Genomic DNA, 23,826 nt, shown 5'->3' with positions numbered 1-23,826 from the left:
TGTGGACGTTCTTTGGAACCCAAACATCTGACTCGACTTCCACAGCTTCCGATTGGCTGCAGGAGCTTCCTGTGTAGCCAATTGGAGTCCGCGCCTTGATTTCCGAACGTTTTGGAAGTTGAACGGACTTCCGGAATGGATTCAGTTTGACTTCCGAGGTACCACTGTGTAGGAATAATTAATACCCTGCATCAAGGTAAAGAAGAAGAAGAAGAAGAAGAGTTTGGATTTGATATCCCGCCTTTCACTCCCTTTAAGGAGTCTCAAAGCGGCTAACATTCTCCTTTCCCTTCCTCCCCCACAACAAACACTCTGTGAGGTGAGTGGGGCTGAGAGACTTCACAGAAGTGTGACTGGCCCAAGGTCACCCAGCAGCTGCATGTGGAGGAGCGGAGACGCGAACCCGGTTACCCAGGATTACGAGACTACCGCTCTTAACCACTACACCACACTGGCTCCCAGGGACCCCTGAGCATTATGTCCAGTCGTGACCGACTCTGGGGTTGCAGCGCTCATCTCGCTTTATTGGCCGAGGGAGCTGGCGTACAGCTTCCGGATCATGTGGCCAGCATGACTAAGCCGCTTCTGGTGAAACCAGAGCAGCGCACGGAAACGCTGTTTACCTTCCCGCCAGAGTGGTACCTATTTATCTACTTGCACTTTGACATGCTTTCAAACTGCTAGGTTGGCAGGAGCAGGGTCCAAGCAACGGGAGCTCACCCTGTCACGGGGATTCGAACTGCGACCTTCTGATCAGCAAGTCCTAGGCTCTGTGGTTTAATCCACAGCGCCACCCGCATATAATTTGGTAAATAGCAATAGGTAGATTGAAGCATAGGTGCTGATATATCACACCCTTTTTCACTGTGTGATCAGGAAAAATAGTCCAAAAATGGGGATATACATGAACAGAGTTGAAGCTTTGAAGTTCCCATCCTTTTCTATAGAGCCAGGTTAAGAGGCAGCAAAATCTACCCCCTCCCTATCTTGAGCACAAGGATCACCAGGGGTTATGAGCATGTTTAGCCCTACCCTAGCAGCTTCCTGAATGCATCCATTTACTTCATGTAAGTGGGTTGGTTGGGAATTCACTCTTGCTGGGGGAAAGTGAAGCATTCCTGTGGCACATGCATAGGCAGTGATGGCTAAACCTGCCTTCCAGTCCTTAGGTTAGGCTGTATAGCTTCCTCCTAAGTTGTATTATGCCAGTTGGGTGTGTTGGGCTTCAGTTAAGAGTACACAGAGATGCTTTGCATTCCTCCCCAGAAATCTTTGCCATTTGTAACTGTGCATCTGATTTAGCAAGTATTATAACATTGCCAGCCTGCTCTGAGCACAGTTAGACAGTTAAGGAGATTTGGAACTCACAGCCTAAGATGCCTTCCTGGTAGAAGCATTTGAGTTCTTCCATTTCCATGGCTGAACACACACAACACTTCATATCAAGGAAATCTATTCAGGTGGGTGGTTTTAGCAACATGCCCCTTTCTGGTGCGGTGGGAGGAAATACTCTTTTTTTAATCTTTTTACAGGTAGCTGCTAATACCTTAACTAAAGAAAACAAAGATCGTCTTTCAGATATTTCGTCAGGTAAGTTAAAATAAGTTAGACCATATGTGCTCCATGGTATGGATACCCCAAAACATAAGTGTGTCAGGCAGAGGCGCCGACTTGGGTCTCCCAATGTGGGTGTCGAACGTCGGCACACACTGTGCTGTAATGTTGCTCCATCATGTCGCGACAACGACTGGATCAGGGCCTCCGCACACTGGTCCCTGCTGCCCTCTGTATCTGGTGCCTCCACACACAATTCATTCCATTTCTGTTCAGCAATCCTTGCATCTTTTTTGTCTCCGAGTGAAGCTTGAAAATTATTGCATAGACCAGGGTAAAGACATCAAAATTCTCAGAGTCAGCTTTGTACAGTGCTGGCGCATAACAATCAGTTTCTAAGCGTTAGCATGTTGCTTTTTTCAGCCCTGTCAAATTTTCAGCCTCTTTGTACAGTTCCTTGAAATTTTTGATGCAAAGTGTGTGGTTCTTTTTAAGGAAAATAACCAGGTTCAAAATGAATTTTTCCCCCTCCCCCTCATGACAGGGCTGAAGGAAAATCCAGGAAAATCCAGGAGCAAAATGAGTGACTTTGAAAAGACAAGGTATAGTTTCTCTTGCATTATAATAGTGGAAATACTTTCAGATTCAGAACTTCCCTTTTAAATGTTTTTGGGGTTTCACCTTAACACTTTTATTTATTGTAGCTTTCATACCTGGGTGTCCACATTTTTTTATTGGCTGTTATAACTGAGGGGGGGGGGAAATGTCACCAGGGCACTGGTCCCTGGTGCACATGAGAGGTTGGGGACAGCCCTTGCTTCCCAGGGATAAGTTTCCCAGGTTGTGGTTTTTTTTAGAGCATGAAATGTGTGTGCATTTGAGTTATTAATGACAAAAGTAACTGTGTTTTTTTAATTCCAGAGATGAGCTGAATTCAAAAACTGATTCTCAGAAATGTCTGGTCAAACAGAAAGCTCCCTGTAGTACTGTGCAACAGGTAACAGATATGTAAAAAGCGTGGCATTGCAAATTTAAGAGTTTACTGAATGTCAGGAATGCTGTTTACATATGGTTGGTGAAAGGCATGTAGAACATTATACAGCAGCAGCCTCCACTGAATATTTAAAACCAGGCAGTTTTTCGTTATGGGATTCTGTTCATAGTGTTGCCTTCACATGTACAAGTGAAACACAGCACCAAGTACTTTTTAAAAATTGTGGGCTGTATCTAACACTGCAGCTCCACTGGTGTGCTATACATCCATGCCTGCAGTGGAGCTTTCTTCTGTCCCCTGGGTGTGCTCAAAATCAGCTCTGGGGGGTTCAGGGACACTGGAATATATTTGGGGGGCACGTGGAGGAAGGAGAGGAAGTCCTTTTGTGCCAGTGGAACCCCACGGGTGCAGCATTGGTCACAAGCCCTTGTTGGCAGGTTTCCTAGTCTCAGCTGGGATCTCTTCCTAGCCTGAAGTCCAGGGGAAGACCGCAATACATTATGCCAGTTGCATAAGTCTTTACCCACTCTTAATTGCATGTTATGTTCGTAGTAGTCTTCAGACCAGACTGCAATCCAAATTGAGATGATAGAGAGCTATATGCTAACAATTGTACAGTTCTTTCTGTAAGGAGCAGGGTGGGTTTGTCTGAAATGGGAGCAGGGGTACGAAACATTGAATTTGTCATGAAAGTTCTTCCTTCTTAGTGTACAGTGGCAACCTGGCCCTGCTCTTATTCCTGGAGGAAAGGGGCAAGTGGGTCCTTATAAACAGAATAATCAGATCATGGGAGTGACCTGTTTCTGTCTCCGCCCCCTTGACTTTTATCTGTGTTGCCAGCTTGGCATAGTACATATTTTGCAGGGATTATTTGAATAGTCTCAAGGTCTCCTGGGTTTGTTTGTGTTACAGTTTGTGTGCCATTTTAGCTCCCTAAGATTGCTTCAACATTAACATTTGAGTAAGAAATAAAAATGTGAAATATTAAATTCAAACAACATGTATTACTGGTTTGATAAGCATAATGTTTTGATAAAGGAAACAAAGACAACATTTGGCCCTTGTTGATTTCTGCAGGGGACATTAATACTGTCATTGAAGAGTACTGTAGAAGATGGATGTACATCATTGATGGATCAGCGCTTTCACAATGCTGAACAATCCTTTGCACGATTGTTAAATGTTCTAGATCCATCCAAGCTACAGGTAATAGGAAGAATGCCATGGTCTGCTCAAGATAAGTTTTACCTTCTGTATATGTTTACGGTTCTTTTAAGCATTCCTAAGAAAAGGGTAAAGGTTAGTTTTATTAAGCACATCCACTATTATATTGTGCTAAGTAATTGAAATTTCTGGAAAACAGAACAGGAAATATGCAAAATGGTTTTTCAGTGACTCTGAAATCCATCTTCCAGGTTTTGTGCATTTTGTGTAGACAAAGGGAAACTGTCTTTCTAATTTCTGTGTCATAGTAAATTATAAAGGCAAAGTAACTTATTTCTACGATTCAGTTCTTTGTAAGGCTAAGGGTGGCATCCAACATTAGAAATAATCAGCATAAACGAATTGAAATCAGTGGGCGGTTACTTAACTATATTGATTGCAGTCTACTCTTTAGTACGACCTGGTTGTAGATCACCCTAGGTGTTTGCAAAACGTTGGGTTAAAGATTTATGAACAAAGTAATCTTGTCTAGGATAAGGATCAGATGCAGTTGAGCAGACAGAAACTGAATGTATATAAAGTACAGGTTCCAATGGATACAATTCTTTCTGTCAAGTTTTGTTAGCTTGAGGATGTGATTTTTAATGACAATCCATTTTTTCTTGTCTTCTCTTTATTATTATTTTTTAAACTTGATGCAGCCATTGAAGTTTGCTATTGTTGATTATGTCGTCATCCTCTATGGCTATGCTACTGCTCTCCTTGGAATAGGGCAGCCTGAGGTAAGATTCAAGCTATTACGTGTTGGGCAGAGCTCTCCTGCCAATGTCTTACTAGAACAGTGGGTGGCTGCTGACTTAGCTAGCACAGGTACTAATAACTTGTTCCCATCTAAACTGTTTGCAGGGAAATGCCATCTTTTTTATTTGTAACAAATTTCAAAACTTGAAGTCATGAAGTTGAACCCATATGCAAATGTATTGTATAAATAATCTTCTTCAGCTTGAACAAATATTTCATCCATATGTTCAGTGAGTTGTGTGCAGTCATGGGGATATTGTTTTATTTTAAACAGAGTACGAAACTCAAGAAGCCAAGGACCTGTAGGCAATGAGTCGGGAAACTTAATGACTGCTATCCTGACATGAGACAGAGATTATGTAACATTTTTATCATGCACTAGGGAAGTCCACATTTAAATTTCAAAATCTAAAAGTAGCCTACTTCTGCAGTTCACGTCACTGTGGTGGAAATTTCCAAGAAAAACTTTCAATCATGCATAGTTCTGTCCCATAGGTGCCTATATTTTTTGCTGAAATGCAGTCATAGAAGGCAAATCTATCAGTTTATTTTACTTCGGAAGCCTTTTGTATCCTTGTGGTATTAGTAGCGCCTTTGTGGTATACTGCACGTATTGAAAATAAAAAATGGTCTGATTTACTGTATCTACGAAGGCATCAGATGTCATTCTCAAAATTCTTAACCTCAATTATTTTAAAATGACTTTACCTTTAAAGTTTAACATGCTATCCCAAGAAGTCTTGAAATCTCCATCATGTGCTGTAACTATTTTTGCTTTACATTTCTTTTGCCTTTTGCTGTTTTGATTGTGTTTGAAATTATTATCAAACCGTTTCATTTGTTTTCAAAGGAACTAACCAAAGCCAAAGACCATTTCAATAACATAATTGAGAAGTATGAGAAAGTGAGATTTGATTGCTTAGCACATTATGGAATTGGAAAAGTATATTTGAGACAAAATAGGTGAGTATAATATGTTGATTTTAGAAATTGAGCTCATTTGTTCTTTAAAAACCTGATCACTTAAATACCTTGTCTGAGGACAGTTCTTGCACCTCTTGAATTTGTCCATTTCACATTTACTCTGATCGCACTAGAAAAGAATAGTCAGAGTGGAAGACCACTCCCTCTAATAACTTGTGAGAAGCTGCCTGGGTCTAGGGCAGGCATGTCCAACAGGTAGATTGTGATCCATTGGTAGATCACTGGACATCTGTGTGGTAGATCACTGGCTTTCCTTCTCCCTAAAAAAAGCTACACAATTAGTAGAGCGCAGTCTCTTGGGAGTTGGCTACCCCTGCTCGAGGGAAAGCAGCCATTGCCAAAAGTGATCAGGAAGCAAGCAAGATGAGTAAACAATCGCGGCAGCCCTCACCGCTGCACTACTGTGTCAAGGTGAGGCGACAGTGAGCATGCTTGACTTGAGCTACCTCTTCATTTTGAAAAGGACTATGGAATCCAGAGTTGACGTTTACTTACTGTTAGAAAAACATATGAACCTACCTGGACCCTGAGATCATCTTCTGAGGCCCTTCTTCGTGTGCCTCCTCCTCGAGAGGCCCAGAGGGTGGCAACACGAGAACGGGCCTTCTCTGCTGTGGCTCCCCATCTGTGGAATGCTCTCCCCAGGGAAGTTCACCTGGCAACTTCATTATACACTTTTAGGCGCCAGGCAAAACCATTCCTTTTTAACCAATCCAGTTGACCTGATTGACATCCTATACCCTTTTAAAATTTGGCTTTTTTTGAGGGGGGTGTTAATTGGGTTATTGTTCTTATTTTGATTTTATATATGGTGATCTTTTCTGTGAACCGCCCTGAGACCTCTGGGTATAGGGCGGTATATTAAATAAATAAATAAATAGCCAGAACTAAAAATTAAACCAGCCACAATTACTTCCCATTTTAATATTGTGTTTGGGGTCCTGGGGAGAGGAATGACACTCATCTTTCATTGGATTCCTAAACACGAAACACACTGACACTAGGGACGCTTGGATATAGCATGTGACGTTGAGTCTTTTGGCGTACACGATAGGTTTTCAGAAGCTCTGGACCAGTTTTTGAAATCAAAGACCATGGTTAGTCATAAGATTGTGCCTGGTGTATTGACGTGGCCTTCAACTTCCATAGTTATTGAAGAGACAAGAACAGAAAAATTTCAAGTAAGTAAGATTGTTACCCTGTAAAGCTAAACAAAACAAAACCCAGTTTGTATATAATTTGTGTGGTGGCTGTCCAGGATAAGTTCTGTCTATATTCTGAGGACTACATCAAGCAACAAATTGGTAAAGCAGAGAATCTTGCATTCATCTTCAGTGGAGGTTAGCATACTTGAGTGTGTGACTCTATCCATCCTTTCCGGTATAAGGATTGCCCTTAGCAATTGGGAATCTAAATACCTGCTAAGGGTCCCTGAATGGCAAGGAAGTCTTTTGAGTGACTTGCCAGCTGCACTGAATATGGGATCTTTGTAGAATACCTCAGTTTGTCAGCTGAATTGTCCTGGCATCAGAAGTTGTATTTAGGTCAATTACCATTCACTTATTTGCACCTTCATCACTGAGATTGCCCCTGAGTCCTTCCTTACAGAACAAAATTAAAGAGCAATAAACCCATTTGCTTTGTTTGTAGTTTGACAGCGGAATGGACTACTTTGGAAACCTTCGTTAGAGGTTTATCAATAGAGCTTGGGTGGCCATCTGCCAGAGATGTTTTAGCTGTGATTCCTGCATTGCAGGGGGTTGGAGTCGATGCCCCATGGGATCCCTTCCAACTCTATGATTCTGTGAATCTATGAGCAGTACTGCGTGACTTCATCTCGCATCACTGTAGTCAGCTTTGAAAGCCTGGCCTCATACAGATGGGTTGAATTCCTTCCTACCTAACAGGCAGCCTAATATTCTGTGGGGTGGCAAACAATAGAAAGTGGAAGAATTTGAAAGTTGAGGAAATGATGAATATTCAGTATTCTGCTCGATGAGACTGCATTTATAAACATGCACACTTGGTAGTACAGAATTTCCAGGGAAGATGCTACAATATTTAACTTGCTTTGCTGCTTCATAGGTTATATTGCAAGATCACATTGAAGAATGCAGATTTCCTCCAGCTCCACATGCAGTTTGTCGCTACCAGCAGTGCCAAGCGCAGAAAATAAAAATCTATTTTAGTGACCCAGATTTCAAGGTAATGTGAAGGTTGTTGAAAAGGATCATCAGATACTTTTAATTTAGGTGCACTTTCTCTTAAGAAGCTTATGCGAAATATGTTTTGAATATTCCTAATATAAATGTTGAACTCACAGTGCTCACTTATCTGTGATCTCCAAACTTTAGGGTTTTATACGTGTTACCTGCTGTGAACAATGTAAAGTGGAGTTTCATGTAAGCTGTTGGAAGAAGTTGAAAGCAGCAAGATATACAGATAAAACTGAAAAGGTAACATCAAAGGTTTAATGCTTTACTTCTGTAGCCTCTGTAGCGAAATCCTACCCACAAGTCCTTTTTCTGCTCACACCCACAGGACTTCCTTCGAGAGCTATGTTTCACTCCAGATTGTAGCGGTCTCATTTCTAATATTGCTGTCTTCAGCTCCTCTGGTTTAATCAAATGTGAGGTAAGAATTGATTTCTGGTTGGTATTTTTTATAATATAAATACTAAAAATAGAATTAGATGAAAAGAAACCTTTATTATTACCTGCATTCAACATTTCCAAATTTGTTGTCATACTATATAAATTTCATTTTCGTTTCTTTGCTTTGACCTAATGTCAAAACAGTATTTTATTTTCCACAATTATAATAAAGCACTGTTACGGAAAACAGATCTTTGAAGCTCCCATTTTTCATTTCTCCTCTTAGTATGAAGATAAAATAAAAAGCAAGAATCCTCCAAGGCCCATTGTTAAACAGGAATGCACAAGGTAAGTTTCCTAGCTAGTCATATAATACTAGCAGTTCGTTTTCAGAGTGGCTGACACAAGATGGTAGTCTCATTGAAGAACATGGGGGTTTGTATCGCCACCTGTTGTCCAGCATAGGGTAAGGGAAATTGGCCAAAATGGTCTCTATCTCTTTTTCTGGTTAAGGGAGACTTTTGTTTGCTGGAAAGACCTTACTGGATACATTTGGATACTTGAAGGCCTGTTCGCATTTAGTGTTGTGATGACCTTCACATAAGGATTGCTGCTGGATTACGTCATCATGTGTCTGCTATGATTGATACAGTCAGGCAGCACATTGAAAGGCTGGCTGGCTGACTCTCTCGGGAGCTTCTGTCATATCTTAACAGGCCAGGAGACTTATTTTTCCTGAAAGAGTGGTAGTCTTGAATATTTACATTTCATCTGAAAAATGTCCAATTGCTTTTAAAAATAAAACTTTGAATTGGCTGTGTCAGTTCTAGGACCCTACAGAAAAAACAGGAGAGAAAATTGAAGAGGAAATTAATGAAAGAAGACACATTACTGTCACTAGGGAACTTTGCAGAAGTACTTCACACAGCAGACTCTATATCAAATGATGACAGTGATAAAGGTATGGGACAGTAAATACCTGTATTGAGAATACCTTGGTCCTCCCCCCCCCCCGTGGGGTCCTGCGTTTCTGTTATGTATCTGGGCATTCATGGTTTTGTTTTTGCTTTTTAATCTTAGGGAGCGGTGGTGGTCTTGTTCACAAGAATTATTTTGCTGGGGATAGAGTCCTGCAGCTTATTATGCAGAATTTTGAGAAAATACGGAGAGGCGTACATGATGGCTTCAAACTTCTTAATGAACTGTTTTCGTGGTGGGTAATTGGCGAAGCAGACCACACACGGTTTTCAACAAACTGTGTGACCTCAGTTGAAGTAATGGATCAGATTGTAAGCTCCGTAATTGACAAAAATAATAGAGTGGCGACAAGAATTTTTGTTCATGTTTTAAGTGAGCTTGAAGAAGTGGATCCTAGACTACATGACTTAATGAAACATCTTGATAGTAATGGTAAGAGTAAGTTATTTGTGGTTAAACTGTAACATAAAACTGAGGCTTAGTTCCATTACAGGGTTTTAACTCTTGAGCATTTATCCATTAGGCTTGTTCACATGACATATGAGAGCTGGCTGCAATTGCAGCTGATCTGGAAAATAAAAGTTAGGAACTGGATTTGTAAATAATTCTGATCAACAAATCCCTCCCTTTTTATATTTACAGTTAAATCATAAGGTTATGCTTTAAGTATCAAAAGCAAGGATAAGTAATTGGAAAATTTATGCCCTTGCTGGCCAGCACTGTAATTTCCTACAACATTCCAAAGTTTTGATCATTGCTGTTTTCAGTTTTTTACAAGCAAGATTTGGGTAGCAATAATTACATTTCCAATGCACTTCTTGTTCCTTATTTTTAATTTTTGTACTAATTTCCAAGTTTTATTATGCTCCTTTAATATTCTCAAAATAGTCTCAATATATTAGACTGCACGTGTCCTGCTTAGAATTGTTTGCTGAGAAGACATTCAAAGCAAGATGCTCATTTGTTCTTCACTCTAGCCAGGCATAGGCAAACTCGGCCCTCCAGATGTTTTGGGACTACAACTCCTATCATCCCTAGCTAACAGGACCAGCGGTCAGGGTTGATGGGAGTTGTAGTCCCAAAACATCTGGAGGGCCAAGTTTGCCTATGCCTGCTTTTAGCACACCGCTAGTTTTGCTTTTGCATCTTTGCAGTTTCTCATACTGTTCAGGCAGACAACTTTATGACAGGTGTGTGGATCAGTTTTGTTTGTGGTTCCTTTGTGATAGGATGCTTGTATCCATAGCCAGCTCTCAGTGGGCTCATTCCAGATGGACTTTTCATCTGGCAGAAGCCTTTATAAATGACTTGGTGGGAGGAGAGGGAGGTGATTTTCTCTGAGTTTCCCTGCACACACACTACATTCTGTGCTCTTCCAGATGGTCCCACAACCCTCCAGAGCAGATTTTCAGAGAGGAGGGGAATTGGTGAAAATGGCTTCCTCATTTCCATCAGCAAATGCCTTCACTTGATCAGAAACCTTTCTGTGAAGAGAAGGGTATTGTTGGATACAACCCAATAATAGTATTCACAGCTTCCCTCCCCACATAATGCAAAGAGCAATGGCTCCTAGTGTCATCGTCCCCGCCCCAGCTTTGGGTCGGGCACTTGGTAATTTTAACAAGTTCCAGATACTGAGTTTTTCACTATACTATCCCCCATCTAGTTGGTCTAATTCTTGGAGATCTACCCCAAAGAATGCTTCCTTGAAATGTAAACAGGTCAAATCCTTGTGTATGTCTGCCCTAGAGGGCAAAATATATTCTGTGATGTGAATCCACTTTTGGGTCTTATAATTTATATTTATTTTTGCAGGTTTAAAAGCTACAAAACAATTTTTTGCCAAGTATGGAACATGCATCTTACAGCTTGATCTTGACTTCATAGCAGTGCTGTGGAATGAGAAATATGGCCTTAAACTAGGCAGGGAGTTCACCTGCACGTCCCCAGATATGATAGATGAGCTATCGTTGATAGAACTTCGGTGTTTTTTATGGCTCTTAGAAGAGAACAGAGAGAATTTCCCATCTCTCCTTCAATACTTAGATGACTATTTTAATAACATGGGTAAGTATACTAGGATGACGAAAGGGAGTTTATTATCCCTTTAACTTTATCAATGACTTCTATAGATTTTGTGAGGGGAACAGTGGTGGGCAGCAATGAAAGGATTCAGATCAGGTGAATTGTAGGTTCTGTGCAGGTGGTTCAGCCCACATGGGAAAGGAAATGCGAAACCCCATGTTCCATTATCCTTCTAATTGCAGTTGTGGGGAGATGCTGCTTTCTTTATGGGGCGGGTTCTGAGTTAGTTGTTGTGTATGGTGGTTTATGTATTCAGTATCACTTTAGTCATAAACATGTACAGTCGTACCTTGGTTCTCAAACGGAATTGGTTCCGGAAGTCCTTTCGACTTCCGAAAAAGTTCAGAAACCAGCCAATCGGAAGCTGCGGAAGCCGTGTCGGACATTCAGCTTCCTAAAAAAGTTTGCAAACTGAAACACTCACTTTGGGGTTTGCGGCGTTTCGCTCCGACGGGAAGGTAAACGGCATTTCCGTGCGCTGCTCTGGTTCACCAGAAGTGGCTTAGTCTTGCTGGCCACATGACCTGGAAGCTGTACGCTGGCTCCCTCGGCCAATAAAGCGAGATGAGCGCTGCAATCCCAGAGTCGGTCACGACTGTACCTAATGGTCAGGGGTCCCTTTACCTTTATGTTCGAGTCACAAGGCATTTGAAAACCAAGGTATGACTGTACTGATTTCAGCAGGACATACGCAAGTTTCTTTTGATTCAGAACCATTGGCTTTAAGCAGATAAAAATATACTCTGTTGTAAGAACTCAGGCTTCTTATCAAAGTACTGTAATTATTTGGCCAACATGGTTAGATATCTCTATATAGTATAATGATTTAAAGCATATGCACAACCGTGAGAGGACAGGGCTATTTACTAAAATTACGGCGCAGTTGTTCAAAACTGTTTAGAGCTTTGTGCTTTTGTCTTAGATTTTTGTTTTGTTTTTTAAATAAAATTTATTTTAAAAATAGATAATCGGTATACTGTAATAAGGAAGGAAGAGAATGCAACTGCCTCAGTAAGTTTTTATGTTTATTCCTTTCTTGAAATGGAAGCAAATACATTGCAATCAGAACCCTTTCTAATATATTTAGGTAGAGCATTCCCCTTATATTGCACTGCTGCTTTTATAACATACATTTGTTGCAGAGTTAAAGTGCAGTCCAAACTCACGGTCCGCCAGGATGAGAGAACTTTTCATTCAGGAGATTGTGGGGTTTGCCAGCTGGGCCAGGGCACAAGTCTCACCCTAGCTGAGCCAGAGATTTGCCGGAGTGCCCCTCACCACAGCTCAGCCGGTGGGACTTCACGCTAGTGAAAGACCCCCAAAAGGCGTGTTCTGAGGTGCAGTGGGGATGATAACATGGCAAGGAAAGACTTAAACCTGTTCCAAACCCCTTTCAGCCCAGTCACGGGATATTGGAATCTTGAGTACTCACCAAATTTCTGGTGCTTATCATGTTGCTTATTAGCTTGTTAGAGACACCGTGTATCCCTGTCTCTGCTGACATGGCTTGTCCTGCAGACCCTCCTTCTTGCATCCGTTAAGGGACCCTTCGTACATGCACAGCAGGGCATGCAGCGTCGTCGTAGGCTCAACAGACTCCTGCAAAAACCTGGGCAAACCAATATGTATTTCCACTTAGCACCAAAATAAGTAAAGCGATAGCACCAATCTCACGTCTGAGGGAGGAGCATTTCAAAGGGGGAGGAACCACCACACGGCGATCATTTAGTTTTGGTGTTTGTCATCATGATAAGCTCTTACTGAAATAGTTATACATGGCGTCAGGTTGCTTTGAAGGGGAAAAGTAGAAAAGAAATAAGGAAACAGACATAGGGATTTTGTTTCCTTGCTAGCGAAGGTGAAGAATGGAAATGGAATGTGCAAATAAAATAAGCAGTGTTATGGTAATATTTTTTCCTGGTGGTGGTCACTACTAAACCATTTCTTTTTCCGCCTAGAATAATACTATCAAAGTTAAAAACAGAAACCGAAAGAAGGCAAAGGAACCAAAGGTATATATTTCTTTAAAGGCATCCATGCTGGTAGGATGCAGTAAAAGAAGCAAAGCTAGAAAATGTCTATGTACTGTTCTCTCTTCAATTTCTTCTCTCCTTCCCTCTTTCTAGACTTCCTCAGGCCTGGTTCACATGCCAAGTTAGACCATAGCTGATGTTTAGCTAACTGAAATGTGAATGAGCAGTGCGCTAGTAGTGCATGCTGCTTAGATGTCCCTACTTTGCCCCTCCCATGTCCCTGGCCATGCCAGGAGCAGCAAACCACAAGCCTTGGCTTTGTCACGTCATTTGAAACTGGGCGTGTGATTTGCCTCTCTCCAACCAGGCCACGACCAGCAGGCCAAGAACAGAGCTTGGTTCACCCCTTGTGGTTTGATGGGAAGGAAACAAACCTTGGGCCCAGGTTCAGATGAAACAACAAGGCAGGTATTGTGGCATGTTGCTCCTGGCATGGCCAGAAGTGGGGGTAGAGTGAGACCGGGACTTCTGAGCATCATGCACCAGCTCTTTAGTTTTTAATCAGTTGGGGAAAAGGCCATAGCTCAGTAGGAGGAGGTGGGACTGGTCATGTTGCCTCTCAAAAATCCTGCAGACCTGCTGCTGGTCCATGTGGATAGTAGTGATCCTGTTCATCCTAACAGTCTGTTGTGATATAAGGCGGCTTCTTATGTTCCTGTCTATTATCAACATAATTTTACATAGAAGCAGAACAGTAGATTTGGAGAAAAATGTTTGCTGCGGCTTTAAAGAGTCACTCTGGATTGAGTAGTGTTCTTCCTGCTTTGTATTTCTAGTTTTGAATAATAAAATTTGGTGTGTATCCAGCTGCGTCCCACTGCTGCTAAAAGGCTCTCTGCTCCAGAGGTGGCTCCTGGGGATAGAAAGGAGGAGGAGGAGCTGGTTTTCTCTAATTCCCCCTTTCTCCTGCACCCCCCCCCCAATGCCACTGCCACCTCCCATGTTGTTCCAAGTGGTCTTCCTATTCGTAGAACAGTTTTGGAGTGGGTGGGAGGAGGGGGTTTAAGAGGGAAGCAGTGAAAATGGCCTCCCTCCTTCCTTGAAGAGAAGCTTCACTGTAACAAAGAACCTTCTGTGAGTGGAGGGCACAGTTGAATGTTGTGATCTACTTTTTTTACAATCATACTGCCAAACCTCATTTTTTGGCGGCGGGGGGCATTGAATAAATGTGAACTAGGGAAGAAGGATTATATAAACGAGTCTGTTGAATTCTGAAGATGGATTACTTCGTTTTAAAATTTTACATGTCATTATGTAACAAGTTTCAATTCTTTCCTTGTTGATTTAGTCTATTTTAGTCCTGTCTGGTGGAGTTGGTACAGTAACTCGAGAGGAAGACAATATATTTTCAGAAGAAAGCACCTTGTAAGTTCTGGCACAAAAAATGCATGGAGCACGCTCTTGCCAAAACACCTTTAGGCTGCAATCCTAAGCTAACCTACCTGGAAGTATGTCAATGGGACTTACCTTTGAGAACACTAATACACTGTTAAATTCCTTTGACTCCAATGAGAGTGTTATGCATGTGCCTCTATTTTTTTTTATGGCACCTGAAGCAAACAGTGACATTTTATAGAAAGGAGATTTAAGTGTTTGAACTGCAGTTGTCACAGTGTATTTAAATAAAGAAAATTGAAAAATAAAATTTACTAATCAGACAATAAAATTGTTAACCAGACAGCTTGAATTTTACCCTATTAGTATGGGGGTATTAGAGGTGAACGTCTTAATTCCTCATTGTTAAAACTTAATGTTTTTCCGGTGTCTTGGGAGACAGTGATACCTGAAAAATGTTACTTTTGAGAAATGAAACCCTTGTATTCTTTCTTCATCTATTGATTACACGAGTGACTGAGAATAAGAGAGGTGCAATATGGGTTTTTCTGTGGACTAATTAATTAAGCCTTATGCCCCTGGAAATAGTTTAAGAACAGAATCCATGACAACTTGGAAGTGCAATGTGCCTTGTAACCAAGTTTAAGATGTGCCATGATAATATTTAAACATGATGAATTCTATTTATTGAACCTCTGTCCTCCCCCCCCCCCGAAGAAATCCTTTACTCCAGATTCAAATGCTGCCTGGCAGTTCCAGAGAAGCATTGCTATAATATTCCTGTTAATCTCTGCCATTGTATTTTTGAGAAGCCATTACAGATAATATCCCACATTGATATATCTCCATGTTCCATTTCTGATGACATAAGAGGGATGTTCCTATTGTAATTCCTGGTTTGATGAATTGAACTTAATGGTCAGACAGATAGCAAGTAGAGCATTTATTTGCAGATATTAATGCCGTAACGTAGAAAGTATGTACTGTTGCCCTTACAGCTGAACTACAAAATATCCAGACTATGCCAGTGCTCCTGTTATTGACTGTAAATTGTACAGCTGAGGTTGTTTTTTTATTGTATTAGTTTATTTTTATTCTGTCATAATATTCATCTTACGCTTGAAAGCATGTCTCTTTGTTATTGTTATGGCCTATGCCTAAAACAAATAAAACGGCTGTTGAGCTTTTTATTGTTCACTGTGAGTTGGGAGCTTTCCATTCATAAGGAGCTTGCTCTTCTTGAAGTCTGTTCTTTGTCTTCCCAACAGTTTTATGAATCCACGTGACCCTTTCAGAATCCCAGATGGTCTTAATGAGCAGGTGGCGATATTTGAAGCTTTGTATAATAATTTTTCCTCCGGTAGCAGTTACCAGAGAATTTTGGACAATTACCCAGACCCAACGTGTGAAAGCTTATATGAGTATGTTTCCATTTCCTTTTCCTTCTTTATTTTCCAACAAGCAGAAAAAATAATGAAGGTAGAGCTGAGGTCCCTTGGATATAGGCATCATCTCCAGAGGAGGAGGAGGAGGAGGATTGGGATTTAGAGTTTTCTCTTGAGTCTGCTCTCACCCAAGCTCCAAAATGGAATCTTTAACTCCCCTGGGTTTCAAAAGCAGTTTGAGGATTGAGCACATAGGTGCTAGCAGTAAGGCATAGGAACAAGAGTGTGTGTTTCAGACATTGAAGTCTTCCTATGTTTACTAATGGTTATACTTGGGTACTGATTACTCAGCACTAACAGAATTCTCTTTGTTTCCTGACATTTACTTCTACCTTTTAGCTGCCGAAGAAAGCAAGAAAAGTGGGAAGTGAACTTTTTAGGGGACAGGCATTGGAAACACGATGGGGCACTTCCTTTCCCATGTGTTTCTTCTCTGAGTCTCTAGTTCCTTTTTCCTTGACATATTTGCACCCGAAACTCATGCAGTTTTAATCGTTGCCACCCAAAGCATTGACTCCTGCTTGTTCAAGTTGGCAAAGGTGTTTTAAAATGCCTGTTGGTGCCCAGTGAGGAGGAGGCAGGTTGGCAGGATGGTCTTGGGCATCATAAGACACGGTTTGGTGCTTAGGGTGACATTATTCTATCAGCTTACATAAAATAAAATGTTGACGTGAGATCGGTAGGTGTTTTCAAACCTCTTTTGTCATGTATAAATTGCTAGCTTTTGTTAAATGAGTTGTGATCGCACAGCTTCCTCTTGAACTTTGAATATGACTTTGATTGCTTTCACAGCTATTTTTCTCAAATCTTGGAAGAACATGGCCCCATGGAAATTGATAATCCACTGTTAGTTGGAGAGTATGAACACTTTCCTGCGGAGACTCGTAAAATAGTGGAGGATGCTGGGGGTCTGAAGTCTTTCCTTCTGGAATCTCTACGTTTTGTTATGATTGGCGACCTTATTGGCTTGATGAAACATTCGGTGATGCTGAAGGAAAATGCGGATGTCACCGGAGCTGCAGAAAGGACTAAAAATGAAGAAACTTTCTCGGCAAGCCTTCCTAGTCAAGAAAACATCAAACCACGTTTAAACCCAGCTGCTAAGGAGTTCCAGCCCACTTCATATATTAACAATCCTTATGTGTCAGTATCTACTAATACTCCAGCCCATGATACTCTGGAATATATGACTACCAGCCATTCCGCTTTTAGTCCATTCGTTCCCACATACTCCCTTTCCACTCCGGTAACTGACATGATAGCAGCATCACTGCCTATGCCAGATGCCTCCTTGCCTTCAGCTTTACCCCAAAGCCACCCAATATTTCTGAATGAGATTCAGTCAGAATATCAGAATGAGAGAACGTTGCCAACGATTCCTGAAATGCTAGATATTTTGGAGCAATCTAATTATATATATCAAGATGGTTTCCTTGATATTGATCCAGAAGTGACATCAAGCGAGGATGGCGAAGATATTCTTCTGGCGAAAGATGAGGTGCAACTGTCAGCATTGTCTGACATTTGCTCTTGTGAAAATAATCCTGATAACATTGAGAATAATAGTAATGAAGCCGGATATGACTCTGTTACTAAAATGGAAACCAATAATAAGTCTGTAGCAAGAAACATACCCCGTTCTAGGATGATTGCTATTCAGGTGAGAATAATAAGCTGTGCACAGTATTTGTTGTGGAGCTGACAGTGTTTTTGTTTTTCTGTGTTGTATGTCTAAACTCTGGAGTGAGTTTCATTGGTGTGGGATATCAGTTTGCTTCTTTCAGTGCCTGTTCGCTTGATAAAGAATTTAATTATAGACATGTTGTCTCTAATATGCTAGCTACATCTAGTTTGCTATGTTCATCTCACTGTATAAAGAAGTTTCTTCTTTTAAAAAGACATGGGAAAGCAATATAAATTACTATTACTAATATTTTTTATAATATCTGTGCTAGACTTGAGAGTCAACATGGACCTAGCTTTCAGACATGGTACCCAAAACTAAGTTTATTAGGTGGACACAAGGCCATTATCGCAAGTTTCCCTTGTGCATCTGTATACTATCATCTGTGAAGAACACAGATGACTATTTTGCTACGTGAAAAGCTGTTGCCAGCTTCCTACAGGATAATGGACAAAACAGCACATGATATCCATATATGGCATTACTCATGTGTCCGTCCCCCCCTTTCTGCAGCTGTATTCTGTGTATGAAAAATGTGTGGAAAGTGGTTTTCACTGGAGTTAAATAGTGTGTTAAGACTAGTGAACTTCTAGAAAAAAGTGGCCCTGGAATCAAACTTACTTGTTTCATTTTGCATTTGGCCGTATTAGCCTCATATTGCTTAAAGAACACAAGTGTAACTTAGGGAGCAGATTTCTGCAATGTTTCTATAAGGCAAGTTCCCAGTTTCCAACGGGGATACCTTCTGTGCCTGGAATAGCACCTGGCTTCCTGTTCTAGTGACCTTTAAGGCTTGTTAGTTCTCCCTCCTTTCCTGATGCCTGCTGACCAAGGACTGATCAGAGAGGAGAAAGACTTTTCTAGGCCACTCTCAGGCTATAAAAGGAGACCTGACAGGAGGCTTTTAGTGCTTTGTGTTTCTCCTACACGGCATTATAATCCTTATTTTTGGTACTGTATGTTACCTTTAGGGTGGACTCCTACAGACCTAGTGCTTGAGAGGTGCTTATTTCCATTGACTTGTCATGACAAATGTCCTTCCCCTCCCTCCCGTCAAATGGATGGTTGAAGACAAGTTCACAAGTTTCTTCTGAAGAACTGTCAGGAGAATATTATTGTTCTCGCCAACAATTAGCTGCTTGTATTAAGGGACTATGAAACTCCTGTTCACGTGCTGAGTCTGCTTTTCTTTATTACCTTTGCCACTTCAGTTTGGGGTGGCGGGCTTGCAGTTAGGCATCACTCAGAAGTTATAAAATCAAATACCTCAGTTTATTGAGCTTTCTCGGTGGTGGTATTGAGGAAACACAACTATGTACATATTTACTGGGCAAAGGAACAATTTATGGGAAACACATTGTGAAATGTTGGGATATAACTAACCTCTACTGAAACAGTTTCTGGCTCTTTGCATTTTAGGTAGATCAAGAACTAGCAGACGAGGGAATCAATACTTTGCCTTTTCATCCATATGAAACCCAACAAGTAAGTGCATGAGTGGATGTCCACAGATGGCCCAGTGAGGAAGCAAAAGCATACTTCAGAGTATGTTTTAGCAAATGAAAAATTCTATTATGTAAACCTCTAAGCTGAAATATCCATGAGCCTTGCTCGCAGATAGTACCACCTCTTTCTCTCTCTTTTTAATTACTTAGTTTATTGTTTCTTTTAGTTGATTTTCCAATTTGGTTAAGTATTAACTTCTGCAACGTGGCTAAGATTACATGGAATACTTTTATCTCTGTTGGTTTAGTGGCTGTTATGTACCTGCACTTCTTTGTAGAAATAACTCAAGAAACTGTGCTAGCTCTGTTGGAAATTTCATATTCCCTTGACATGATTTTTCTCATATCACACATTTTGAAAAATTGAAGAACTTTATAGGCAATAACATTTTTTGGTGACAAGAACAGTGATTATACTGTGCCTTATATATACGGACTATAACTTCACTGTTGTAGCATTTAAAATTTGATCTGCATACTTCTTTTTTCAGGGAGATATGTTACGTATGGAAAAAGAACACCAGGTTCTACAAGAGCAGCTTAAAGAAGCAGGTGAAAAATATGAGCAGCTTAAATATCGAAGCTCTGAAGAAATCAATGTATTAGAAGCTGAGATTTTACAACTTGTTCAAGGAAACAAGGTAATAAATCTTTATGAATATAATATCAAAGAAAAATGGCCATCAGTACAGTTGAAACTTAAACTCCTAAACATAGTGAGTTGGCTCCAAAGACATCCTTCTGTGAATGTAAGGTCTGCCCTAAAGGATTTTGGGGACAGCTAGCAGCAAAGCTGCAAATCTTGTACTTGTGTACCTGGGAGTAAATCCCATTGAGTTTAAGGGAATGTACTTCTGAATATACGGACTGCACTGAACAAATGCAGATGATGACCCACTTAATAATTATAATATAATAAAATAATTTATTGTTTATTCCCCAGCCACTCTGGGCAGCTTCCAACAAAATATTAAAATACAATAGTCTTTCAGATATCTTTCAGATATCTTTCAGATATTAAAAGCTTCCCTAAACAGGGCTGCCTTCAGATGTCTTCTAAAAGTCTGGTAGTTGTTTTTTCCTTTGACATCTGGCGGGAGGGCGTTCCACAGGGTGGGTGCCACTACCGAGAAAGCCCTCTGCCTGGTTCCCTGTAACCTCACTTCTCACAGTGAGGGAACTGCCAGAAGGCCCTCAGAGCTGGACCTCAGTGTCCTGGCATAACGATGGGGAGGTGGAGACGCTTCTTCAGGTATACTGCAGCGCATCCACAAGTATAAGATTTCAGAGGAAACAACTTACGGTAGCAGCATAAAAACATTTGCAGAACAGTGCTGGTGGCTGTTTTTCTTCCACTTACCTATCAAAAGTATCACATGTTTCCACTGAAAACAATGGGATACGTGTCCCTGTTATGGCAGTGGTTTGTACAGTCCCGTGGCTTGCTCAGTATACTATGTTAGTATGCTTAGTGGCATTTGCTTCCCGCCCCCCCCAAAGTAGAATCTCCCCCTGTATTTGAAATGGAGTGACTAAATGCTTTTTGCTACACAGAATGAATAACTTGCTTTGGAAGGAAAAGTCAAAGGTGCAGGTACACAAAATGCTTAATCCACTTAAGAGAGGGGTCTTCAGTACTTTGTGTTCAGGATAATGGCTAGACTTCACAACCACATCCTTCTCTCCCTTTGGATATATTCACTATAAAATATGTTTGTGTTTTTTTAACATTTAAACAAGTTTCACATAACAGAAATAATAATAAAAATGCACTAACCAGAGAGACGGTGCAATGGTACAATCAGACGACAAAAGAAATATATTGTTGGACTTGGGAGCTAAGTTTCTGTCTTTGACTCTCACCTCCCATATTTTATAGCTCACTAGAAAAGAGCTGGATTGGATCCATCAAGATGCAGAAACAGAAATGAAAAGATGGCAACAGGAGAAGAAGGAAAACCAAGAAGGATTAAAAGTGGGAAAGAATAAATTAAGGAAGCTAACAGAAACCAATGAAGGGTAAGTTTATCCTGAAAGTGAAAGCTGGTTTCCGGGAGAGGGTCATAAGGGAAGAGGTTATGCAAGTCATTACATTTTTGCACATCTAAACTTGTATCAATAATACTACTCACACTTAATTCTGCTTATTACAATGCTTGCACTTAACTGACCACATTTGCATGTTGTGTTAAACCACAGTTTACCATAACGTACGCAAGCAGGAGTGAGCTGCAAGGAGCTTCCGGTTTGCACACTCCTAACTCTTCTCTTGCATGGCCAAGCAAAGGCGTTTGGAAGCTTTTCCTTCTGCCTTTGACTAACTATGGCTTGACTGACAAATTGTGGCCAACATTGGCTGTGGCAATTTTAAAACAGACCAGTTACAAATGTGTTTCTGGAGCTGCCTTGATTTAAACTAAGGTGAACCACAGTTTATCCAGGTTCAGATGAGACTGGAAGCTGTGGATAACAAAAAGCAGAAACAAATGCTTCCTAGTGCCTTTTCTCTGGCATGAGTAGAGTGAGGAAGCACAGAAACCTAGTGTATTGTTCAGCAAACCCTTGTTTAGTGAGGCACGTGAATACTGTGATGTTGGAACATCATGAGACTATATGGATACTTTGTGAAGATGTGTAAACCCGCTATCTCCACAGTACTCAAACATACTGTAGTTCTTGAGTGCTTACTTTTAAGTCATTTTCTAGTCAGAACATTTTAAGGCCTGCTCCTTATATTTTGACTTGTCTTGGCAAAGCGTAGCAGTGATTTAGGCTGCCTACCCATGAATTGCTTTCTCTTTGAGACTCTGCCCTGGTCTCTGTCTTCCCTTCTATTATAAGATTTATATTACAGCTCTTGATGCAGAAAACATTGGGTTGTATCCAGTTCTGCCATTGCAGGAGCAGAACAGACTTCCACGTGCACAATGCGACTTTCACTTCCTCTCCTCCCTCCTGCATGCCATCAAAACCAGCTCCAGAAGGATTGAAGTACTACACTTCAGAGTAGTTTTTTGGGAGTGCACAGCCAGCTGCAGGGACAGTGGAGGAAGGAAAAGTCTTTCTGTGTGAGGGAAAGTTTGTTTGCACAGCACTGGATGCAACCATATTCCATCTTTTAAATAGTAGTTTGGGGTGAAAAGGAAAACGGGCTTCTAACAAAATGAAGGTTTGGGGTACGGTTAATGTAGTTAGTTAATTTTGTTTTGAATGAGTGTATTTATTTACTTATTTTGACGTGAGCCTTCTTTTTCCTAAAACCTGCCTGTATAACAAAACAGGTACATGAGAAACATTGAGGAGAAGGATAAGCAGTACAAACTACATTTGGATGAATTCATCGAGATCAGGTAAGCTTAAATTTGCTTTGCTAAGCAGTTTTTAATTGGACACTTTAAGTTCTCTCAAACTGCTATGGTAGGGTTAGGAGTACGTTGCCCTGTCCGAATGCTCAGAATTTATTTAAGCTGTGAAAGGCATGCTGAGTGGGACGACTCTGGGCCAAGGTGTGTCCCTGTTGAATACTGCACAAGGAAATAATAAAGCATAAGAATCATATTAAGCTATTATGTTTGAATAGTCACAATGAAAATTCCTTTATGTATTTCCACTTTAGTATTAATGAACTATATGCTGAAATATTTCTCAGTATTAATTCAGTCCAGAAAGATGTGTGGGAACAATAGGTTAATGTCCGGTACTTCATGGTTTCTTCTCTTTGCAAAGGATATTTCAATTTAGTTACTGCATAAACCCAAATATTAAGGGGATAAATAAAGGAGAACTGTCCAGATAAATGGTGAAAGCTCTGCTGTTCTAATATGCAGCATAGATTCTTAAATAGCTACGTATATGCTTTTATGTACTTATTTTGAGAGAGGATGAAGGTGGTACCGCATAGTGGTTAAGGGCATAGACTGAGGAGTTGGATGTCCAACTCAACCACGAGTTTATTGGGTAATAGGCACCTTGCTATCCCTAAGCCCCCACTTGTGACATTTTTATGCATTGCCTTAGAGCAGTGGTTCTCAACCTGTGGGTCCCCAGATGTTGTTTGACTACAACTCCCATCATCCCTGAGCTCTGGCCTTGCTAGCTAGGGGTGATGGGAGTTGTAGTTCAACAACATCTGGGGACCCAAAGGTTGAGAAAGGCTGCCTTAGAGGGTTGAAAAATGAAGTTTTAGGACTTAAGAAAACCACTGAAAAATGTAGCAGTAATATTTTTAAAGAAAATGTGCTTGTTTGGTTGACCTGAAATTTAAGCCTGCATTAACAACCTTCACCATAGCGGCACCCTGGTTATGGAACACTCTCCTCTCTGAGGCATCATTAGCCCTCTTTTTGTTTTGGTGCCAGCTTAAAACTTTGTTATTTACCCAAACATTTGGAAATGGTTAAAGTGTATATTGAAGTTTTGTAGGTGCTATGTAGTTTTCAGATTGATAATGGCTGTAATTTTAATCGCCCTTGTTTTCTGATTTATGGATGATGTCCGACTAACCCATCAGTCAACCCACTGAAATCGATAGACTTAAGTCCATCAATTTCAATGGACCTGCCATATGACTAACTTCCGTTCAGTGAGTCTACTTGGAGTTAAAAGTTAGTTGAATATAGCCCATTGTGTTTAACTCAAATCGCTGCCTGAAAATAAATAAGTAACCTTCT

At 40.7% G+C, this 23,826-nt stretch overlaps 1 protein-coding gene across 2 annotated transcripts in view; it reads left to right on the top strand.

Moving 5' to 3' along the window:
* TTC3 (tetratricopeptide repeat domain 3) overlaps positions 1–23,826 on the top strand; it is a gene marked incomplete at its 5' end in the record, with an annotated part of 59,252 nt that overhangs the window by 22,841 nt on the left and 12,585 nt on the right. For both annotated transcript variants that reach the window (XM_083734744.1, XM_083734743.1), the window contains 23 exons: positions 1,533–1,590; positions 2,099–2,156; positions 2,476–2,551; positions 3,626–3,754; positions 4,414–4,494; positions 5,364–5,476; positions 6,552–6,678; positions 7,583–7,702; positions 7,852–7,953; positions 8,039–8,131; positions 8,378–8,439; positions 8,916–9,052; positions 9,172–9,501; positions 10,885–11,136; positions 12,119–12,165; positions 13,113–13,166; positions 14,476–14,552; positions 15,791–15,943; positions 16,760–17,627; positions 19,071–19,136; positions 19,648–19,797; positions 21,036–21,175; positions 22,438–22,506. In XM_083734744.1, the coding sequence (XP_083590870.1) occupies positions 1,533–1,590; positions 2,099–2,156; positions 2,476–2,551; positions 3,626–3,754; positions 4,414–4,494; positions 5,364–5,476; positions 6,552–6,678; positions 7,583–7,702; positions 7,852–7,953; positions 8,039–8,131; positions 8,378–8,439; positions 8,916–9,052; positions 9,172–9,501; positions 10,885–11,136; positions 12,119–12,165; positions 13,113–13,166; positions 14,476–14,552; positions 15,791–15,943; positions 16,760–17,627; positions 19,071–19,136; positions 19,648–19,797; positions 21,036–21,175; positions 22,438–22,506 (3,362 nt within the window). The remainder of the gene's footprint in view (positions 1–1,532; positions 1,591–2,098; positions 2,157–2,475; positions 2,552–3,625; positions 3,755–4,413; positions 4,495–5,363; positions 5,477–6,551; positions 6,679–7,582; positions 7,703–7,851; positions 7,954–8,038; positions 8,132–8,377; positions 8,440–8,915; positions 9,053–9,171; positions 9,502–10,884; positions 11,137–12,118; positions 12,166–13,112; positions 13,167–14,475; positions 14,553–15,790; positions 15,944–16,759; positions 17,628–19,070; positions 19,137–19,647; positions 19,798–21,035; positions 21,176–22,437; positions 22,507–23,826) is intronic.

The sequence above is a fragment of the Podarcis gaigeae genome, assembly GCF_964106915.1.
Source record: "Podarcis gaigeae genome assembly, chromosome: 4".
NCBI lineage: Eukaryota > Metazoa > Chordata > Lepidosauria > Squamata > Lacertidae > Podarcis > Podarcis gaigeae.
Note: the sequence above shows the minus strand (reverse complement) of the source record. Positions and strands in the feature narration are given on the sequence as shown.